Source organism: Hyperoodon ampullatus, assembly GCF_949752795.1.
Source record: "Hyperoodon ampullatus genome assembly, chromosome: 5".
Taxonomy (NCBI): Eukaryota; Metazoa; Chordata; class Mammalia; order Artiodactyla; family Ziphiidae; genus Hyperoodon; species Hyperoodon ampullatus.
In genome coordinates, this window is record NC_136918.1 from 75,889,646 (window position 1) to 75,910,164 (window position 20,519).

Genomic DNA, 20,519 nt, shown 5'->3' on the forward strand with positions numbered 1-20,519 from the left:
GCTCCGCAATGGGAGAGGCCACAACAGTGAGAGGCCCACGTACCGCAAAAGAAAATAAATAAATAAATAAATAGTAACGTGTAAAGAAACGTACTATCATTTTCAAATGCTATCCAAAAAAATCAGGGGAATTTATTCTAGATGGATTAGCCATGCCTCTAACCTTAAATTAAGCATGTCCTAAAATCTTGAAGATTATTATATTTCTATATTTAAGGTTGTGTTAAATAGTTTCATGTGCATTAAATTTATAGTGGTTTTTCTATGAAACAGACCAAATTTATTCCAAAGAAAAAAATCCATTACTGGGAAGGAGAAATTATTTGCAAATTTCTCCAGCTAGAAATATCTTTTATAATAAGCCATCCCTTTAAACATACAAATGATTAATTTTTTAAAAATCAGAAAAAGAGGGCTTCCCTGGTGGCGCAGTGGTTGGGAGTCCGCCTGCCAATGCAGGGGACACGGGTTCGTGCCCCAGTCTGGGAAGATCCCACATGCTGTGGAGCAGCTGGGCCCGTGAGCCATGGCCGTTGAGCCTGCGCGTCCGGAGCCTGTACTCCGCAACGGGAGAGGCCACAACAGTGAGAGGCCCACATACCGCAAAAAAAAAAAAAAAAAAAAAAAAATCAGAAAAAGAGCCATTTACTTGTGCATCTCCAGTTCCCAAATGGTATCTGTTTAGATCTGTGATAAACATGCAAAAAGGAGCTCCAAAGGATGTGGATAAAATCCTAACCCATACATGGAAGTCTAGAACCAGTCCCTGAAATTCCAGGAAACTAATACTTCAGATACTTCTAGTGACTGACTCTAAGTATTCATGATGCATCCTGGAGGCTAAGGCTAAAAACTGATCAAGGTTTGCCAAGAAAGTTTAAATGGGTCATGGGAGAAAGGTCCAGAAGAACTGAAACTGAAGTACCAAAAGAAATTAAGCACCGTGGCTGAAAGGAGTCACATGGATGAAGTTGTAGACACGACACACTCCCTAAGGACCTCCAGGCTCCCACTCCCAGGGCCACTAGCAATTCCATCCTATGCACACCTAGAGGTAGCTGGAACTTACCTACACACCAACTGGAGGAGTCTGTTTCTGGGGAACGGCAGCAACCACTCAGTCACTCGGCAGGCTAACTGTGTATCAACCATCCTTCTCTGGCACTTTACATACCAGGCTTCATTCTTTCCTCACACCCACCCTCCAAAAGAGGCCATTATCCCATTTCCAGATGGGAAAACTCAGCAGCTAAAAAAGCTGAGAAACATAGTAACTCATGAGATATTTACGAGAGGAAAAACATTACCTATTCCGATTCAAATCCAAGCCTGTCTCTTTCTACACTGTCCTCTGGTTTGTTGGTAGAGCCCCAACATCTCTACGGGCTTAAAGCCTTACACTATAGAAAATTCTGCACTTAAATCCACCCACTCAATGAAAACTTCACACACAGCATTTTGGCCACTACTGTACCCCCTTTCAACATTCAATGTCATGGGCTTCCCTGGTGGCGCAGTGGTTAAGAATCTGCCTCCCAATGCAGGAGACACGGCTTCAAGCCCTGGTCTGGGAAGATCCCACATGCCATGGAGCAACTAAGCCCGTGCGCCACAACTACTGAGCCTGCGCTATAGAGCCCGCAAGCCACAGCTACTGAAGCCCGTGCACCTAGAGCCCGTGCTCTGCAACAAGAGAAGCCACCGCAACGAAGAGGTGCCCCCGCTCACTGCAACTAGAGAAAAGCCCGCGCGCAGCAACAAAGACCCAATGCAGCCCTAAATAAATTAATTAATTTATTTATTAACCAAAAAAACATTCAATGTCGTAACAACATTCATGGCAGGTGGCATATTAGTATGCAAACACTGGGCTAGGCTATTTACAATTAACATTTATTGAGCACTACTATATATGCCAGATACTATTCTAAATGCTAACAATCTAAATGCTACTAATAAGGTAGGTTCTATCAATATCTTTATTTCACAGATAAAGAAATTGAAGCACAAAATGCTTTACTAATGTACACAAGGCCAAATGATGGTAAGTGGGGATCCAGCATTCAAATCCAGTTGCCTGGTTCCACAGTGTGTGCTCTTAAATGCTAGCCATCCTCTCTCCCAAGAGAATTTACAGAGTTTCTCATTTAACCCTCCTAACTATGTAAGCCAAGTATTACCAATCCTGATTTATAGATGAGGAAACAGAGGCTTAGAAAGGTTAATTTGCTTAAAATCACACAACTTTTAGTGGTTAAGGTACAATTCCAGTCTGTTTTTGTTTCACACCCCTAAGATGTTACTATATCTCATATAAAAGAGAATACTAACTGTAAAAAGGAAAGCGACAGTAATCTATGTATTTCAAAATGGCCAATTCGTTTTGAAAATTTCTAGGCTATATACAAGTTCTTAAAAATGTTTAAGAAAAGAAAAAGAAGTGTTATGGTAATGAGAAACTGACAAAAATGGCCTCAATCATTATGAGGCGGAAAACCTCCACTAGTTTTTAAGAATTGTATAATCTTTTACTATGAGGCCAAATCATTATTTGGTCATAGAGTACAGAGACTCAGACACAAGCGTGCACCATGCTCCCATCTCACAACCACTCCCTACCACCTGAACAGACAATGAGAGCCAGCTTTATTAGTCATGCTCCTTTTCCTAAGAGATCAAGAAACAGAAAAGCAACATCTAACAATCCACTGACTTGAGGCTACACTCTTAAATCTGGTAACGTTCTAAAAGCAGAAGCTCAAGTTTAACATGTTATTTAAGATTCAACTACCAAGAAACAGGTATATGAATGCATTTAATATTCTTTGTCTCTTGTACAGAAAGGATCTGCCTTCCTTAAATCTATAAACTAAAAGACAAAGTGGAAAAAACCTCAGAAAACTGATTTTCCATACCACCAGACAAAAATTACTGCTTTCGAATGCTGTTTCTAAAGATCCAGTTAGACAGTGGAAGTCCGCTGCAGTTATATACATGAGTATTTCAGAAAATGTCTTCCACAAATTATCCATCCAGAGTAAAATTAAGCAAGATAATCATGCCTTTCATCATATTTCCCTCATATCCCAGGGGTCTCAGATAGCAAAACGCATTATCGCATATAAGAAAAGTCTATTTTAAAATAACTAGTCCTACTTAGGACAATCAAGCTTACATTTTCAACAACAGAAAAACAAATTAGAAAGCCAGCAAGCACAACTGCAGCTCCTTTGTACCAGATATAGATTTTAAAAACCAAAGATACATGAAAACAAAATGTAATTTGTAAATATCTTTCATAGCAACTTACAGCCCCACTCAAAAAAAACAAGGAATAAATGAAAAAAGATTATCACACACAAGTCATTAGTCCAAAGAATAAGCGTGCTTGTTTCAGGACGGGAAAAACAACACTGATTCAGAGTTGTTCAATGCTTTTAGAAAATAATCAGTGTATGAAAAGCATTAAATATTTTATAAGGCCAAAGGAATCAAGTAACATGTGAATGATAATCCAGTGCAGTTGCAGCATACAGTGGACAAACAGATTCCACTGTCAACCTCCCAAAGCATGTTTTAAAATGAGGAGGAACTTTAAGAAATCACCTCATAATATTTCGTTAAAATCAGAATTGGTTTTTGTGAACTGAAAAACAACGAATTTTTTTCCCCAAAGCTGCATTTAATAAAAAATAGTTTTCTTTGTTATAAATGAATCCAGCTACACCAAATCAAGGCTTGATATGCAAATATACAGGGATGCAATGCAGAGCCTTCCCTCCCCATCTCCACTTCCCCTGGAGTGATTCCTCTCTCAGAGGCTATGAAAACATGCAGAGATGCCATCTGAAATGAAAACTTCCCTTCCATCCCCTAAGCTAAAGAAGCAGGTTCCTCGGGAAAGCAGAATCAAGCTCAGTCACCCTACAGAACCTTAATTTCCGAAACGCCCCATGTTACCAAAATAAAAGCTAGATATCCTAGGAAAGCAATTCCTTGGACACTTCACAATCAAAGGAAAAATAAAATCAGAGAATTAAAAAGGTGGCGAAAAGACAGACAACTTAAAAGCCAACCACCACACCCTCAACTCCGCGCTGCAACCCGCCTGCCGGGGGCCTTTACCTTCATCTTCCATCGAAACTGCACTTGGGTTGATGGCTACAAAGTCTTTAGTGTCAGCCACGGCCACACTGGGAAGAGAGAGGAGAGGAGGACAAGAAGAGAGGCCCCCGGAATCCCAGGCCGTCACCCCCGCTCCCGGCCACGCGACCCGCGGCTTCGCCCACCACCCCTAACAGCAGCATCTGCAAGAGAAACCGGAGAAGCGGCGCTGACGGGTGCGGGAAGGGACGTCCGCCCACCACCACCCCGGCCCCGCGCCCGCCCCCTGGCTGCCCGCATCCCCCCACTCACGCCGGCGGGGCGGGGCAGCGCCCCGGAGACGCCCCCAGCCGGGTACCCCGGACGCCCCCAGGACCTGGAAGTTTCTAGAAACGGGGAACAAGAGATCATCCGGGCGGCCCCCAAAGCCCCAGACCCCTTTTCTGGGCTGCGGGGGACTCACCCGCGGGCTCGCGGGAGAGGCTCGCCGAGCGGCGGCGCCGGACGGGCGCCTCTCCCGGCGTGGGGGCGGCAACCGGGAAGGCGGGCGGGGCGGGAAGGGCAGCAGGTGAGGGGACTGGTCTCGGGCGGCCCGGCGGCTCGGTGCGGCAGTGCTGGTCTGCTCCCGCCTCCGCCTCCTGGGCTCCGCCCTCCCCACCGCCCGCCGCCCCGGCGCGCCCCGCACCCCGGGCCCGCCCCGCACTCCCGGGGCCAGGCGGACCGAGCTTTGTCGCCATCACTTCCGCCGCGAGGGGCGCGCGCGCAGGCGCACTTGCACGCCCGGGCACGGACGGCGGAAATGAGCGGAGCCCGCCCCAAGGGGCTTCGTCTGGGGGGCGCCAGCCCCGGCCCCACCTTCCCTGCGGCGGCCCCTTGCCCATCCCGGAGACGTGCCCGGCGTTTCTGCGCACCCGCCGGGCTCAAGTGTGGGAGAGCTGCCAGCTCCCCCGCGCCGGCCGCGCGTCCTCAGGAAGCAGCCACTGGCCCAGACCGAACGGGCAGGCGCAGCCATGTTCTGGCCCCCCGAAGTGTCTGAGCGCCCCAGCGATGCAGCGGGAAGCCCCTTCCGCTGGGCGGCCGTCACAATCTGGGCAGGTGACGCGGGGACCCCGCGGCCTCACTTGAAAGCCAGTCACGGCTGCTCTGCGCTGACCGCGGGGCAGGGCCCCGCGGGGCCACTTCCCAAAGTTCCATCCCGATGGGGGTTTGCCTCAGCGCCCGCGAGCAAAGAGAGCCAAGAGCTCCGAGAGCTCAGGGGAGGGCTTCGCATCCGTTCAAGTGTGCAACCCGAGAGGCTGGAACAATTAAAAGCCTCTTGTCCCCAGATGGAAGCTGAAGAACGGGCATTACCTTCAGCCGCAGGTTCTCTTTTGCCACTTGAACTTTTCACTTGCTCAGCACCTAACCCAGACCCCCAACAGGTCACTTTTGATGGACGATTGAGTTTAATAATCCTTGTCAAGCCAGACACAGCAGACGTTGAACCTAAGTCGTCGCGCACCCAGATCCTCTAGAGGGCAGGTCTACACCTGCTGAGTTCCAGCGCATCCTGCAAAGAACTCAGGGGACAGGATAACAAACGGACCGGGTTACCTGTTCTGTTTGGCCCAGGTTAAGTGGAACTAGTCTAGGATCAAAAATCCTGGGCAGGTTTCTTGATTGAAGAAACATTGAGATTTTATTCGGCAAGGTCACTTTTAAATTTCAGAAGTGAAACCATAAAAATGAAGATGAAACATTTCGAGTCTCGGAATTACTATGTATATGACCACCTTTGGCTTGCATGCTTAATGATTTTTGTCCACTTAGTGGTGATACACATAAGGCTATGATTGGTACAACAGTGAATGTGCTATCTCTTGCCCAGTGCTGTAATCAGTTTGTAATGATTATTACTATACTTACTGGACCTTGACACCACCACAGCATCACATTAAAAACACAAGAAAGCCTCTAAAGTAGGAAACGTATAGACATAGACGTTATTTGTTATTAACATATGATCTTACAAAATAGAGGGTAATTTTCTATTGGATTGCTTTAATGAGCTCAAACATTTTATCTTCGGCAACTTTTTAGAATTATCTGTTGTGAACTGCAATACTCCTGCACTGACACTGAATTCCTAATTACCCATCCCCCCAAGATTTATCACTCCATTGCTTATATCTAAAGTAACTTACACTGGAATTTTACTCTTTGGTTGCCTAAATTGTGAAAGCCATTATTCCTATTGCCAAGCCAAAAAAGAAACTGGATAACACCAGCTTTGTTCAGAAGACTTGTTACTTACTTCATGCATCACCTCACAAATTCCAAGGCACTGGAGCAGCAAAAACCCCTAAAGGATAGCTTTCAACCACTTAGCTGATCCTTAAGCTTCATCAACATATCTCTGCAGAGTGGTCTTCTGTTCTATGCCTGTACCAAGCTAGCTCCTCCACCAAGCTAGCCAATATAAGTAGCACCAACTTTGACTTCCTATGTATAGGAAAGGCAGCATTTATTAACAATATTCAAGCCAGAGCAGTGAGGAATGCTTGGGCCACAAGCTTCAGAAATCTTCCTTCTCCCAGCATTTCCTTCTCTGACCAGCTGACCCACCATGAAACTTTGGTGTAGCAATCTCCACTTCCTCATCTCGGGGAAAGAGGATTAAAATACAGGTACACTGCATTACATACACATACAAACATATATGTGTGTACACACATTCACATATATACATACATATATATTATGAGAATATATATAGATCTGGGCATAACAACTACCCTTTCTCCCTCAAAAGATCGTTGTGAGGATCTGGTAAAATGAAGACAGGTTGTGAATTATAAGCACTATAAAAGTTTAAGATTATCATACGGAGAAATAAGCAAAAGTATGGACTGTTATGAGGTAGAATGAGATTGATGGCAACGAAATGTATTATGTTCAAGTTTCCTCTCAGTTCTTTAGAAATCAGTGCTCTAAAAATCTTTACTCCCATTTTGTTCTGAATATTTAACCTGCAAAATTAAAGAGATCTGATGCAAAAAGTGGCCACGTGAGCAATAGAGGGTAAATTTGTCAGGCATCTCTGCTTAGGGAAATATTACAAATAGGGAAGATTGAGGAAGGACAGACGTGATGTTCTAATTTTATTTATACTGTGCCTTATTACACAAAGGTTGTGAGGCATCCTGTTTTAATATCAAATTTGATAGCTGGCATTTTTAGAAACCTGGATGATAAAGATATATGTGGCCTTTAGGATTTAAAAATTAACTTAGAAAAGGTTATTTTAAATCCTCAATGTCTTTTTTTTTTTTTTGTGGTACGTGGGCCTCTCACTGTTGTGGCCTCTCCCGTTGTGGAGCACAGGCTCTGGACGCACAGGCTCAGCGGCCATGGCTCACGGGCCTAGCCGCTCCGCGGCATGTGGGATCTTCCCGGACTGGGGCATGAACCCGTATCCCCTGCATCGGCAGGTGGACGCTCAACCACTGCGCCACCAGGGAAGCCCGATCCTCAATGTCTTAAAGACTCTTTTAACATTGTTTTAAGTATCAAAGGTTAATAATTAAGGAATTTTACATAGCTGCTAGGAAAAAAAAAAGTCATATTTTAAGTGGAATATTCTAAAAAATGTTGTCATATTTTAAGTGGAATATTCTAAAAGCATATAAAGACAGTTCTTCATTTTGTAAGTCAACCTACTCCAACAGAACAACAGAAGTATTTTTCTTCTTATAAGATAAGGGACCTGCTATGGGTCAAGTCTGGGGAAATACAGTCTTACTGCAAGAAGTGTCCTATGAAATGAGTGTCATAACAACCACCTGCCAGAATTGCTATACATCTTCTTGGTTCCATGTCTTAGCAGTACTAGAAGAGTAAAAACTGGAAGCAAGAATAAAAATCAAATGGGCTCAAAAATGAGCAGAAGAAACCTAGAAATTTAAAGTATATTCTTTTTATTTTTAAAGAAGTTTATTCCAAGTATCACTCAGTTTCCCCATTCAAGGGTTCTGAGCATGCAGTGATATTTGGGATCTTTGGTATATAGTACTACCAATCTCCTGGGTTGGAGGTGAGGGTAGGTCAGGTGTGCAGGTGAGTGAGGGTTAGAAAGGGAAGGAGGAAAAGTGAGTGTGAGTTCATGTCCAAGAGCCAACTCTGCACTTCATTATTTCCATGGAAAATAGAATATTCCATATTACATGTACCCCAAGATTTGAGATAAAAATGAACCCATTTAGGGCTTCCCTGGTGGCGCAGTGGTTGAGAGTCCACCTGCCGATGCAGGGGACGCGGGTTCGTGCCCCGGTTCGGAAGGATCCCGCATGCCGCGGAGCAGCTGGGCCCGTGAGCCATGGCCGCTGAGCCTGCGCATCCGGAGCCTGTGCTCCGCAACGGGAGAGGCCACAACGGTGGGAGGCCCGCGTACCAAAAAAAAAAAAAAAAATGAACCCATTTAAAAGCTATTCTCTCCAGTTTCCAAATTGGCATAATTCATCTCTGGTCCCAAAATATTTTGTCTATAGTATATATATAAGACCTATTGAATAAATGTGTAATCTGGAAAATGGTCATCACAAAAAAAATCTGTTGTTGAATGAATAAACATAATCCCAACTTTACTTTGCTTCTTGCTTTCTATGATCAAACTAAAACATGAGCTGCTACTTTCCTTTAAAGCAAAGAAAAATTAAGGGATTTTCAAAGGTTTAAAAATGAACTCACATCTCCAAAGGGGTTAGCTAGGACAACTTGATCTGAACGGGAATAAGTACTAATCATTGCAAGAAGTGTTAAATATTGAACACTGCCCAGAACAGATGAAATTTCAGACTTGGATTTTGAACTCAGGTAACCATTTGAAATTAAAAGATAATGATGTTGAGGTGGCTGCTTCTATGCAAGTAGGAAATTTCAGCTGAGCTTGTGCTTTGGATTTTTTTTTTTTTTTTTTTTTTTTTTTTTTTTGCAGTACGCGGGCCTCTCACTGTTGTGGCCACTCCCGTTGCAGAGCACAGGCTCCGGACGCGCAGGCTCAGCGGCCATGGCTCACGGGCCCAGCCGCTCCGCGGCATGTGGGATCTTCCCAGACCGGGGCACGAACCCGTATCCCCTGCATCGGCAGGCGGACTCTCAACCACTGCGCCACCAGGGAAGCCCCTGTGCTTTGGATTTTGATAGCATGCATATCAATGTCTGACAAAGTCAAAAACACTGTAATTCCCAACACAGTCTTGAGTTATTTCCTTAGGGACCACGGCATCTACTCTTAATTCTTAGACAAGACGACTAAGGTCTTAATGTTAAGACCTCATAATGGCTTTAGATAGTAGGGAGGACATAACAACTATTATACCTTTTTTATATTCCATAATTTAAATCAACAATTAAAATTGTCAATTGCTGCATCAGTTTAATCAGTAAACAGCTACAAAAGAGCTAAAAAGATAAGAACATTTTCAGTTATACTCTTATAGCAAAGACACTAATGATTTCTTGCATTACTAAGCATTGTGTCATGCTACTAGGGCTGGGGCAGCTGTGGGCAGGAAATGGTCAATAAGGACCTGTGGGGGCTTCCCTGGTGGCGCAGTGGTTGAGAGTCCACCTGCCAATGCAGGGGACACGGGTTCGTGCCCCAGTCCGGGAAGATCCCACATGCTGCGGAGCGGCTAGGCCCGTGAGACATGGCCGCTGGGCCTGTGCATCCGGAGCCTGTGCTCCGCAACGGGAGAGGCCACAACAGTGAGAGGCCCGCGTACCACAAAACAAACAAACAAAAAAAAATAAGGACCTGTGAAGCTGTAAGTCATCATCACTATCCCCCTGGCTTTAGCAACGACCTTCCATCTTCTAAAGGGCACATGCGCTGTTCTTGAGAAGGTACAGCAAACCCTATCAGTTTTGATTTTGAAAATATACGTCATCAAGTGATCTACATCAGTAGTTCTCAAACTATGATCCCTGCCACCTTAGTACTTTTTTAGAAATGCAGATTTGGGGCTCCACCTCAGACCTACTGAATTAGCAACTCTGTGGGTAGGGCCCTGCATTCTGTAGTTTCGTACTTCAGGTGCTAAAGTTTAAGCGCTGATTTACAAGAAACATAAAACTTTCATGTAAAAATATTTTGATTGTGCTAATTGTCCTCAATTCTGAAGAATGATTGAGAGCGTATATCAGAATTTTAAACCTCCTCCAGCATTTTTAAATCATAAAGGGCTTTGAACTTTGAGTAATCACCTGTTGGCTTAAGACCAGTTATTTTAAAAGACCCAGGGAAAGGGCATTAAGACCTTAAAGAGATCATACTTCTCCCCTCTTAAGTGGCTCTGAGCATCACATCCGCATAGCCATGCTGGAAAAGAAGAGAACAGAAGTGCAGTGCAGTGGCAGTGGAGCTATGGTTATGTTCCCAGCTATGAAGTCAGCCTTTGTTTTCCTATATCAGCTCAGGACCTTTGGAACAATGCTTCTTTGACCAGGTGTATCAGGCTTTAGCAGCACCAGTTAGATGAAAGAAGGGGGGAAAAGCTTCATAAATAAAAACAGCCATTCTCTTGAAACAGTGTATTCCTCAGAGAAGCAGTTTCATCCCTCAAAAACAAAACAACAAGCTGTGTAACATTTCAGAGGGTATAAAAAAAGTTTTTAAGTGCGTTGTACAAAAATTATATGTCGGGGGCTTCCCTGGTGGCGCAGTGGTTGAGAGTCCACCTGCCGATGCAGGGGACACGGGTTCGTGCCCCAGTCCGGGAAGATCCCACATGCCGCGGAGAGGCTGGGCCCGTGAGCCATGGCCGCTGAGCCTGCGCATCCAGAGCCTGTGCTCCGTAACGGGAGAGGCCACGACAGTGAGAGGCCCGCGTACCACCAAAAAAAAAAAAAAAAAAAAAATTATATGTCGTGCAGAGGGTAGTATTTCAACATTAGTGAAATAGGATTTTACACTAATCAATCACTTTAAACAATTTGATTATGCACTCATTATGTAAGACCAAAATATTTCTATAATATGCTTTACTTATTTTGAGTTGTACATATAGGCCATAGTCCAGTTTAGTGGTAAATATTATAGTAGGGTAAATGGTACAGGACACAATTATAAGGACAGTTACTCATAGAACAAAGGAAGAGGAGTAAGATGAATCAAGAGTTTCCACTAAAAGGAAAATGTACACAAGAAGTCTGGGTATTCAAATACATTACCAGTGAGAATAATTCAGTAAAGAAATCCAACATAAAGGTGATTTTATCCAGAGACAAGTTATAGTAACTATGTTATAATTGCTAATAACAGATGAGTTTACAAAAGCTTGATTACATCTCAATGAAATCTTAGTCTTTAGTGCTGCTATAATTTTTCTACTGTGTAGATTTTAACAGCATTAACATGCTCTTTCTCTCTGTGTATTAAATGGCCTGCTTGGAAGGATAGTAAATGGTGTATTTAATATTAATTAGACCAATATAGGAGTTTTGAGATCTATTGTATTTGCAAATAATCCCATTACAAATAATGTCTTTTGTAAATATAAATGGGAACGCGGGTGGGGGACCTTTGAGTTTTAGCAGTACCAGAACATCTTCATCTGCATGGTACTATTTACTATAGAACAAAATACACTGAAAGAATATCCTCTGCTTCATTCAGTGGGTTTGGGAGCTCAAGCTGCTCAGAACAGGATCTCATTCATTACTTTGGAATCCGCCCTATGGCATGGACTCTTGCATATTGTAGCAAAACACTTTTTTGTTTGTTTTTTGTTTGTTTGTTATACCATTCTTCCAGAGCTGGATTTTCTTGGAAACCAAGGAAAATTATGTTTCAGGGCCCCTCACTTGCAGATGCCCCTTTTAAGGTCCTAAAAGAGACCCTAGCAATGGTCTCATGGTTTGGTAAAATTTGCAAAAGATATTTTAACTGCAGTTGATTATAGAGTACTCATTTTGCTGAATTTTCCCACTTCACACTTCTCTTATCATGTAGCACTGGAACAGCCAAGAGCAAAATTCTGGATCTGGCTTAAAGGAAGTTGAGATGGGGATATATTTAGATTTTATTTGTATTTAGTGATATATAAAGGTGATTTGTAGTCATGTCTGTGTATGGTTAGGTCAATGCTAGCTGTCCTGGTAGAGAAAGGACATCCAGGAATATTCCCAATACCTACTGTACTAAATCACAAGGCCTGAAATCTTTATATAAATGTGTCCAGTGGTGTCCAGCACCTGAAGTGTATGGCTGGTAAAGGAGAAACAGCCAGAAGCTAGTCTCTAGAAATTTTCTAGACTCTAATAAAAACCAAGTATAAATTAACTATGCTAGGAGTATCTGAATTATCTTTCAATTATCGCCTTAGAAAATATTAGAAAGTCATTTTCACATAAAGTGGTGATTAAAGACTCTGAAGTCCAAAAATGTAGGAACAAGACACCTTAGGATGCAACCGTGAATTAGTAAAAATGCTTATTTTTTTTTGATTTTGTGATATTTATTGTATTTGTCACCCAAATTTGTAATTTGTTGTGATTTCATTCTAAGGCTTCACGTTGTATCCAATTTAATATTTATAATTTTGTATTCTTTTTCTTAAAAGAAGTTTCCCCGAATTGAATAACCTTCAGACCTTTCAAAAACGTGGATCTCCACCTAAAAGGATTTAAGGTGTCTTTCCTGCACAGTAGTTATGGTGGTTTTATTTTTAAAACCCCTTTATCCTTAATTAATGAGAGAACACACCAAGGAAAAAGGGAGGAAAAGAAGGGAGGAGGCAAGGGAAAGAAGGAGAGAAAGGGACCCTACCTATGGGAGGTATCTCAGTATGAGGCAATGAATCAGGCTGTAGAGTCAGACAGGCAAACCAGGAGCTAAGATCTTACTGCCATCACGTATAAGCTATGTACCAAGTTACCTTACATCTTGAAACCTCAGTTTTCTCATCCATGAAGTGGAGATAATACCACCAATTTTGTAAGGTTATTATGAAGATTAAATGACAATGTATATAAAGGACATTGCCAAGTGCCTGGCACATACAAGACATTTAGTAAAAATTTTAAATTCCTTATTCTTGAATGTATAATCCAAGTTGTATTACTTGAAATAACCTTACTAATATGCTGCCTTTAGGATGAATAGGAAAGAGATAATTCCAGCATCTTTCCTCCTCTCTTCACAGCAAATTATGAGCAGCACAACATATGTGGGAAGTTCATTCCTTTTTCTGTTAAGACGTGGAACTATTTGTACAAGGTGAGAAAATATGTCATCTTCCATTCTGAACAAAAGTTAGCAAATAAAATGTTACAGACAAACTGTGTAAGAAATAGGATAGGATAGCAAATTTAGAAATCTGCATAAAAAGCTACACCGTGGTTCACAAAAAAGGGTTTTACATTTGAGTTAATGTAGTTAATTATTTCAAAGACAAAGGTTTTGGTGTTCATCCAGTTCATCCTGTGTTTCAAAGACATCTGAGCACAGTAGATTAGGAAAGTTTAGAAGCAGATAACAAGATTAGAAGTAGCTCAGAAGTTAACTCAGGGTCCAGGTGTCTCCCAGGCGTGTCTAACAGTTCACAGCTGTGACAATATGGACAAGAAGGGGGGAATGGGCCTCCCTGGTGGCGCAGTGGTTGAGAGTCCGCCTGCCGATGCAGGGGATACGGGTTCGTGCCCCGGTCTGGGAGGATCCCATATGCCGCGGAGCGGCTGGGCCCGTGAGCCATGGCCGCTGAGCCTGCGCATCCGGAGCCTGTGCTCCGCAACGGGAGAGACCACAACAGTGAGAGGCCCGCGTACCGCAAAAAAAAAAAAAAAAAAAAAAAAAAAAAAGAAGGGGGGAATACCTTCAAAGGGGACCGTAATAAGCAACTAGTTGTCAGCACTAAATGCAGGAAAAAAGAAAGTAAAAGAGTTTTTTTATATTAAGGAAAAAAAGTGATTAAGATGCCACTTAAATAACCTGAAATTTCTCCGTGTACCTGTTCATCAATGACTGCATAAGTATACTTAGTTATTTACCTTTATACTGGAGAGGGTTATAAAACCTATAAAACTATGGGTACAAGTAGTTCAGTGGTGGATCAGGTGCAGAAAAGCTAGTCATTGGTGCATAAGCTTTTCACCTGAGGTGTTTTCTGGATGTAGCTATATTTCCCTTCCTTGATGGAGGAATACATGCTACCAGAATCTCCAAAGATTCTGTCTTCTTTGGCCTTAGATTCTAGAGCAACATGCTCAGATTGTGGAGTACTTACCACTAACTGAATAAAACAAGTGAACTCTAGCTGCTGCATCTGTGCCCACTCTTTTTCCTAAGGTGTCTGAATCGTCCATCTTTCTACTGCTCACTGCACAAGAATCTTGGGGCTGAAAGGGGTCTTGTGAGTCATCCAGTCTTCTCTTTCAAGATGCAGAAACTGTCACTACAACATCCCCTGAGGAGGGTCACATACCCCGCCCTCTGCAAAAGGTGGCCCATCTCTTTACCTCTCCTTTTTAGAAAGTCCATCCTTATTATTGTATCACAACCTCCCCCTGCAGTTCAGCCCATTAGTTATGGTTATTTCCTCTGGAACCTCCCAAATGCACCTCCATTTTCTCTACAAATTAGCCCTGTGTGTCTCGTGAAACACACAAAAAACAAATGCATACACAAAAAAATCACCCCTTAAATTTCTTCGTCACAGAGCCTAACATTCAGGATTCCTTCAAACACCTCTGTCTCAGAATAGCATTCATTACCCCCTAGTCCCCTTGCCTCTGCCACCTACAGCACCCGGCCCCTGAGAGCTAACTCCACAAACTTGTTCTCAGTGCCTTCCATCCAATAGGTACTTTGCTTACCCTCCAGGACATTCTGGGAATCAAATAGTCCCACAAATAGGTGCACAATTGCTACTGGGATAAGTACAGCAACAGAGAGGCATAAGGTGCCTCCAAAGTACCACTGAGAGAGAGGACCAAGGTGGGAAAGTCAGAAAAGGCTGCCCTCAGGGACCTCATACTGAATTAAGATCAGAAGGAAGAGTAGGTATTAACGAGGGGAGGATAGTGAGGGGCCAGTGGGACAAAGGCCCTGACCAGGATGCGGCAGGGAAGCAGGGAGAGGAGAAGGGTACTGTACTTGGAGTGCAGAGAACAGAGGGAGGCCAGGCAGGTGTGCACAGCGCCCTGTGATGGGGAACTCTGTCTTCATCCTAAAAACAAGTAGAAGCCAGTGAAAGATCAGAAGCTTGGGTCTGGGGAGCTTCATGGTCAGGTTTGTCTCTAGAAGACCCCCACCACCACCACCGCTAGCTGCAGTGTGAAGAATTCATTAGACAGGACAGCAGTGGCTGGAGGGAGACCAACGAGAAGGCTATCACAGTACTTCGGACAAGAAGGGAGATGGCCTATTGGGCTAGGGTGGCAAGAGGGAGAAGTAGACTGAATGATTGGAGGCACATTTGGGGATAAAATTGAAAGGATTTGCTGATAAATTAGATATTGACCGAGGCAGCAGAAAGTGCCAAAGACGACTCGAGTTCTCTGCCTGAGTAACAGGATGGATGGTGGTGCATTTTCTCAGATAGAGAAGAGGTTTTGGGAGAGGGTATGAGTATGAAGAGTGGGTGCTGTGACCAGAAAGCCATTCATCTTCATGAAAGCCACCAGTTACAATCCTTGGGCATTTACAGGCTATGGAGTGCTGCAGACTGAATGTTTGTGTCCCCCAAGTTCTTATGTTGAAATCCTAACCCCCAGTGTGATGGTATTAGGAGAGGGGCCTTTGGTAGGTGACAGGTCATGAGGACAGAGCCCTCATGAATGGCATTAGTGACCTTGTAAATGAGAAGCCGGAGAGCTCCCTCCTCCCCTTCTGCCACGTGAGGACACAGCCTAGAAGTCAGCACCTGAAACCGGGAAGTGGGTCTCACCAGGCATCAAGTCTGCCGGCACCTTGATCTTGGGTTTTCAGCCTCCAGAACTGTGAGAAATAAATTTCTGTTGTTTATAAGCCACCCAGTCTATGATATTTTGTTACAGCATCCCGAACAGACTCAGGCATGAAGAAAACTGTTGGAGACTTTTTTTGGTGAACAAATAGCTTTTTTTTTTTTTAATTTCTCCCTTCAGATAGAGGAGACTGTTGCATTTACCATGATAAAATAGTTCAACTTTTGTATCATATTTAATAGTCACAAATATTAAGGTTCAGCTTCGTGTTACCACAGCAATTTAACTGTCAATGTTACCTATATATAATCATGCAAATTCCTCCACAGAAATGGGGTAGAATCTCTGCCCTCTATCTTAAATTATACAAGGATCATCATTTTCCTTCTGCTTCTAAAGAAATAAAGCTTTTTCTCTACCCAAGCACATGGGGCAAATGCCTTTAGTTTTCCCCTGAGATGTCATTTGAGCATTTCATGACTTTTTTTAGAGGCTTTTAAAAATGGATAACTTCGGTATACTCTCAAGATATAACCAATACACTTACTTTAAGGAGCTAAAAACTCAACATTTCTTAAACCAAGCTGTAGTAAAATTTCTATCCTTTTACCTAGAGAGGAAAGCCTGCATCAGCAACCCAACACCCTATGCAGTATTCCAAATCTCAACATAAATTTTTGGGCGTGTGTAAGAGAACTCCTTAACTTTTATATTGTTATTCAGAGCAGGTATAAGAGCCAAAATGAAGAACTAAGTTTCTAAGGTTCAAATTAAATCCAAATACGTATTTAACAACCCAGCACTGAGGTTAGCATTCACTAAGAAACAAAGCAAGAAATAAAACTTCAGTGATCCTGTTTGAACTGGAAAACTCTTCTTAAGCCATTGAAGGGAAACTTTAGAACAGCCTCCAAAACAAAATCTGGTTCTAATCCTTAATTAAAGTATAGCTGCTAAACATAACCCCTGACCCCCAAAGACCATTCTCCTCATTTTAAACTATCAGGGCAGGTCTTGAGCCAGAAATACCTACTATGACTGCAGTGCATGGTTTTTGCCTCATATTATAAACACTTGAGTACAGCTCTTTCTACTAATTAAGACTGTAAGCATCACAGAGGGGTTACACTACACCTGATCCATTTTTACATCTTCATCACCTATAAAAATGTTCCACACACAATATATACGAAAAAACTTGCTTAATCATCAAAGGAATTTCACAAAACAAGATGACAAAGCAGAGCTCTGTTAGGGCAGTATTCAGTCCTATCTAGGTCAACATTGGTATCCATATTTATATACAAGGACATCAATGGTAACATGATTGCATTTTCAGATAACAAGAATATGGAAAGATAGTAAAAAAAAATGTGTATTAATTTTGTTGGAAGATGACATTATACTAGTTCAAAGGTCTAATTCCAAAAATATATCTTTATATATAGCTATTGTACGTGCCCTCTGGCCCCCAAGACCACTCTCCTCCTTCTGAGCAGATTTACCATTAAATAGGCAAGACATGCCAGATCAGGTCTTAGATCTTATTTCTTGTTCAGAAAGAAGTTTTCTATTCAAGAGAGAGCAAGGCACCAGATCATCCCAAGTTCTTGTCTATTAATTAGTCATCCTGTACTTTCTGATCCCTCATCTGTGGGACACATGGAAGAAGAGATTTAAGTTGATGAAGCCATAGCAGGGCAGTATAAGCTCTGTTGCTGTCACTAGATTGTTAAGAGATCGAGCATGGTAAAATGGGTCCAGTTTTAAGCCAGGCAGATGGGAATTCAAATTTGCCTTCAGTACTTTCTGGCTGGGTGGCCTTGGGCAAGGCCTCTTACAGTCTCAAAGTCTGCCTTCCTGTACCTTTGTAATGAGGATCCATCCCATGGGAATGTAAGGATTAGAGACAGCCAGTGCAGGTCCTAAAACTATAGGCATTACTAACCTCCTTTCTAACTTTCCAACAAGCTTCCCAAGGTTAGCCATGATTGACTCTGACCTCATTTCTCTAATTCTGTGAGACGTTATGCTGCAGAGCTGTTAACTGGTTTCAGAAAGGAGTTGAATATGTTATTTTTCTTATTTTGTCCATTAGTTTATATAGCAAGTTAAGATATCAGCACAATGCTCATAGCTGTTCCAGGTCATCCCAAATGGTTGTCAACTGGGGAGGGGACCACCCATTCAGTCCAAGTCAGAGGATCCTGTTAAACTCTAATAGTCTTTGGTATGAATTTTGTAACATTTAAAAAATAAGCTTAACAAAATAAACTGTACAAGCAATATAGCCACATCTCTGAAAATTTATAATACTGAGAAGGGGGAGGGGGAATCACTTAATCCACATTCCACAGTTCCAGCCCCATCAGTTTAGCCTCTTCCCCCTCCCTGTTCCTCCCTCCCCTCCCCCCATAATGAGGCCTGAAGGAGCCTGTGGCCAATCTAGAACAAGCACCTGGGTATCTGGCTTTCCACCTCAAAAGCAAGCACTCGCTGAGACCTGGAAACCAGGAGATCTCCTTGTAACCTCGACACCTCGCCTAAATAAGAGATAATCTGGACCAGCTTAGCTCCCTCCCTTAGTGAGCACAGTCTGAATTTCCATCACTTGTAAAATCATTAAAGCACTGAGTAAGAGCAGTTTCCCCTCAAACAGTAATAATAATTCTCATTTTCCAAATTATGCATCAACTTTTTGGGAAACCTGTCATTAGAGGATTTTCTGTCTGCTGACCTTTGCTTTCACATCTTGGAAGTGTTTTATTAAGTAGGGCATCTTGTTCAAATACAGGACACTGCTACTGTCTCCCGTGCGGTTTTGCAGTTCTAGTTACAAGCATGATACACACGCAATTTATGACTCTTTGGGTCTTCGATGTGGCTACACATTTGTCCCTTACCACTGCCATCCTTTTTCCTAAGTGAACCACCAGATTTGAGTGAATCAGATACAGCTACTTCTTCTTACAATTTGGTACAATTCAGAAAAGCAGTTTTTAGAAATGCTTTTTTCATAGATTGTAAGGGATAGAATGATATAAATCTCAAAACAATAAAATGAATGCATGGTTTTTAAAAAGAAGTGATCAAACATTTTAGCAGGTTTTTTAATATTTAAACTCCCACTTGCTAGTCTACCACTAGAAATTCTAACTTTTGATTGGCTAAAAAGACTAAAATCAGCAGTGCTCCATCCCCTAACTTCCACCAAAAAAGTGACTAATTACTTCTGAAAGATCTTCACAGCTCATTAGTGATCTGTTTAAGGCTATCATACTTACAGTCTACACAATGTTTTTTTGTTTGGCAAATCCTGGTGATATTAACATTGCCATAAATATATACAAAAAGACAAGTGTATTTCTAGGGCCTGCTATTATTCTTTGTCGAGATATTAATAGTTCACAAATTTGTATTTGATGCCTGAGAAAATTTTCAAGGAATCCACACAATTTAACTCTGATAGTTTAGTCCAGCTATTCAGAGGAAAGGAAAGCAAGAGGTTGTTGTTTTGGGGTTTTTTTTGGTTTGTTTTTTTTTTAACTGAACTTGAGCTTAATCTCAGGATCCAAATGTTCCAAGTTCAAATAAATCCCCCACATGCCGGCTTGCTCCTTTGCCAAATCTGAACAGCTGAAAGCAAGTGCCGACTTGTGCCTACAAACAGGTAAACTAGCAGAAAATAAATCACCAAATGACATAAAGGCAACACCCAGAATCCAACCCCCATTAACCTTAAAGGTAATGTAAACAAAATGGTACCTGTTCTTCGTCTCTTTGGTTTCTCAGCATCGATAAATATTTTCTAATTGCATGGAGGGGGTATTTTTTGAAATAAGAGAATCTTGACTGAGGCAACAGATTATCCATGGTGAGGAAAGCACGAAGAGCCTTATGTGCCCCTCCCTGTCAGAAACCACATGAAATCTAGAAGCTGCACAATTCCTCAGATGCCTAGAGATTTGCTTGTAGCTTGACCACTTTCCTGCAAACAAAGCAGACCTTCTCCGCGCTGCTTCCTCTTTTGGGTAGAGCTCTTGGTGAAAGCAGACAGCCACGTCCCAATGCCGTCCTAAAAGCATCCAGAAATGCAATGCCCAGAGGGCAGCAGGAGCCAGGAGGAATCCAGGGGCTGGTCCGCCGAATGCAAATTGCTTAGTGGTAGTGGTGCGACTGTCCTATTTCTAGCAACAGCATTCTGTTGCAAGCTATGTTAATATTAGGTAGCTGGTGACTTTCCACACCCACAGACTCTCATGAGGTTTAATCTTAATTCTTCTGACAGCTTTTCTAGCTCTTAAAGAGGACATGACATGTGTTTTTTTCCTGTTTCCTTCCAGAATTCTTATCAGCATGAGCACACACAGACAACCCTCAGCGGCATCTCAGCTCTAAAGTGTTGAATCATTCAGCCTTGAGAAGCATTGTTTCAGGGGATTTCTAAAAAAAAATTAACAAATTACTTCACT

The 20,519-nt window shown here is 42.6% G+C and overlaps 1 protein-coding gene across 1 annotated transcript in view; it reads right to left on the reverse strand.

Moving 5' to 3' along the window:
- ATP2C1 (ATPase secretory pathway Ca2+ transporting 1) overlaps positions 1 to 19,920 on the reverse strand; it is a gene marked incomplete at its 5' end in the record, with an annotated part of 118,711 nt that extends 98,791 nt beyond the window's left edge. The window contains one exon of the mRNA XM_079704183.1: positions 19,813 to 19,920. Within this exon, the coding sequence (XP_079560309.1) occupies positions 19,813 to 19,920 (108 nt within the window). The remainder of the gene's footprint in view (positions 1 to 19,812) is intronic.
- Between the last annotated feature and the right edge of the window lie 599 nt (positions 19,921 to 20,519).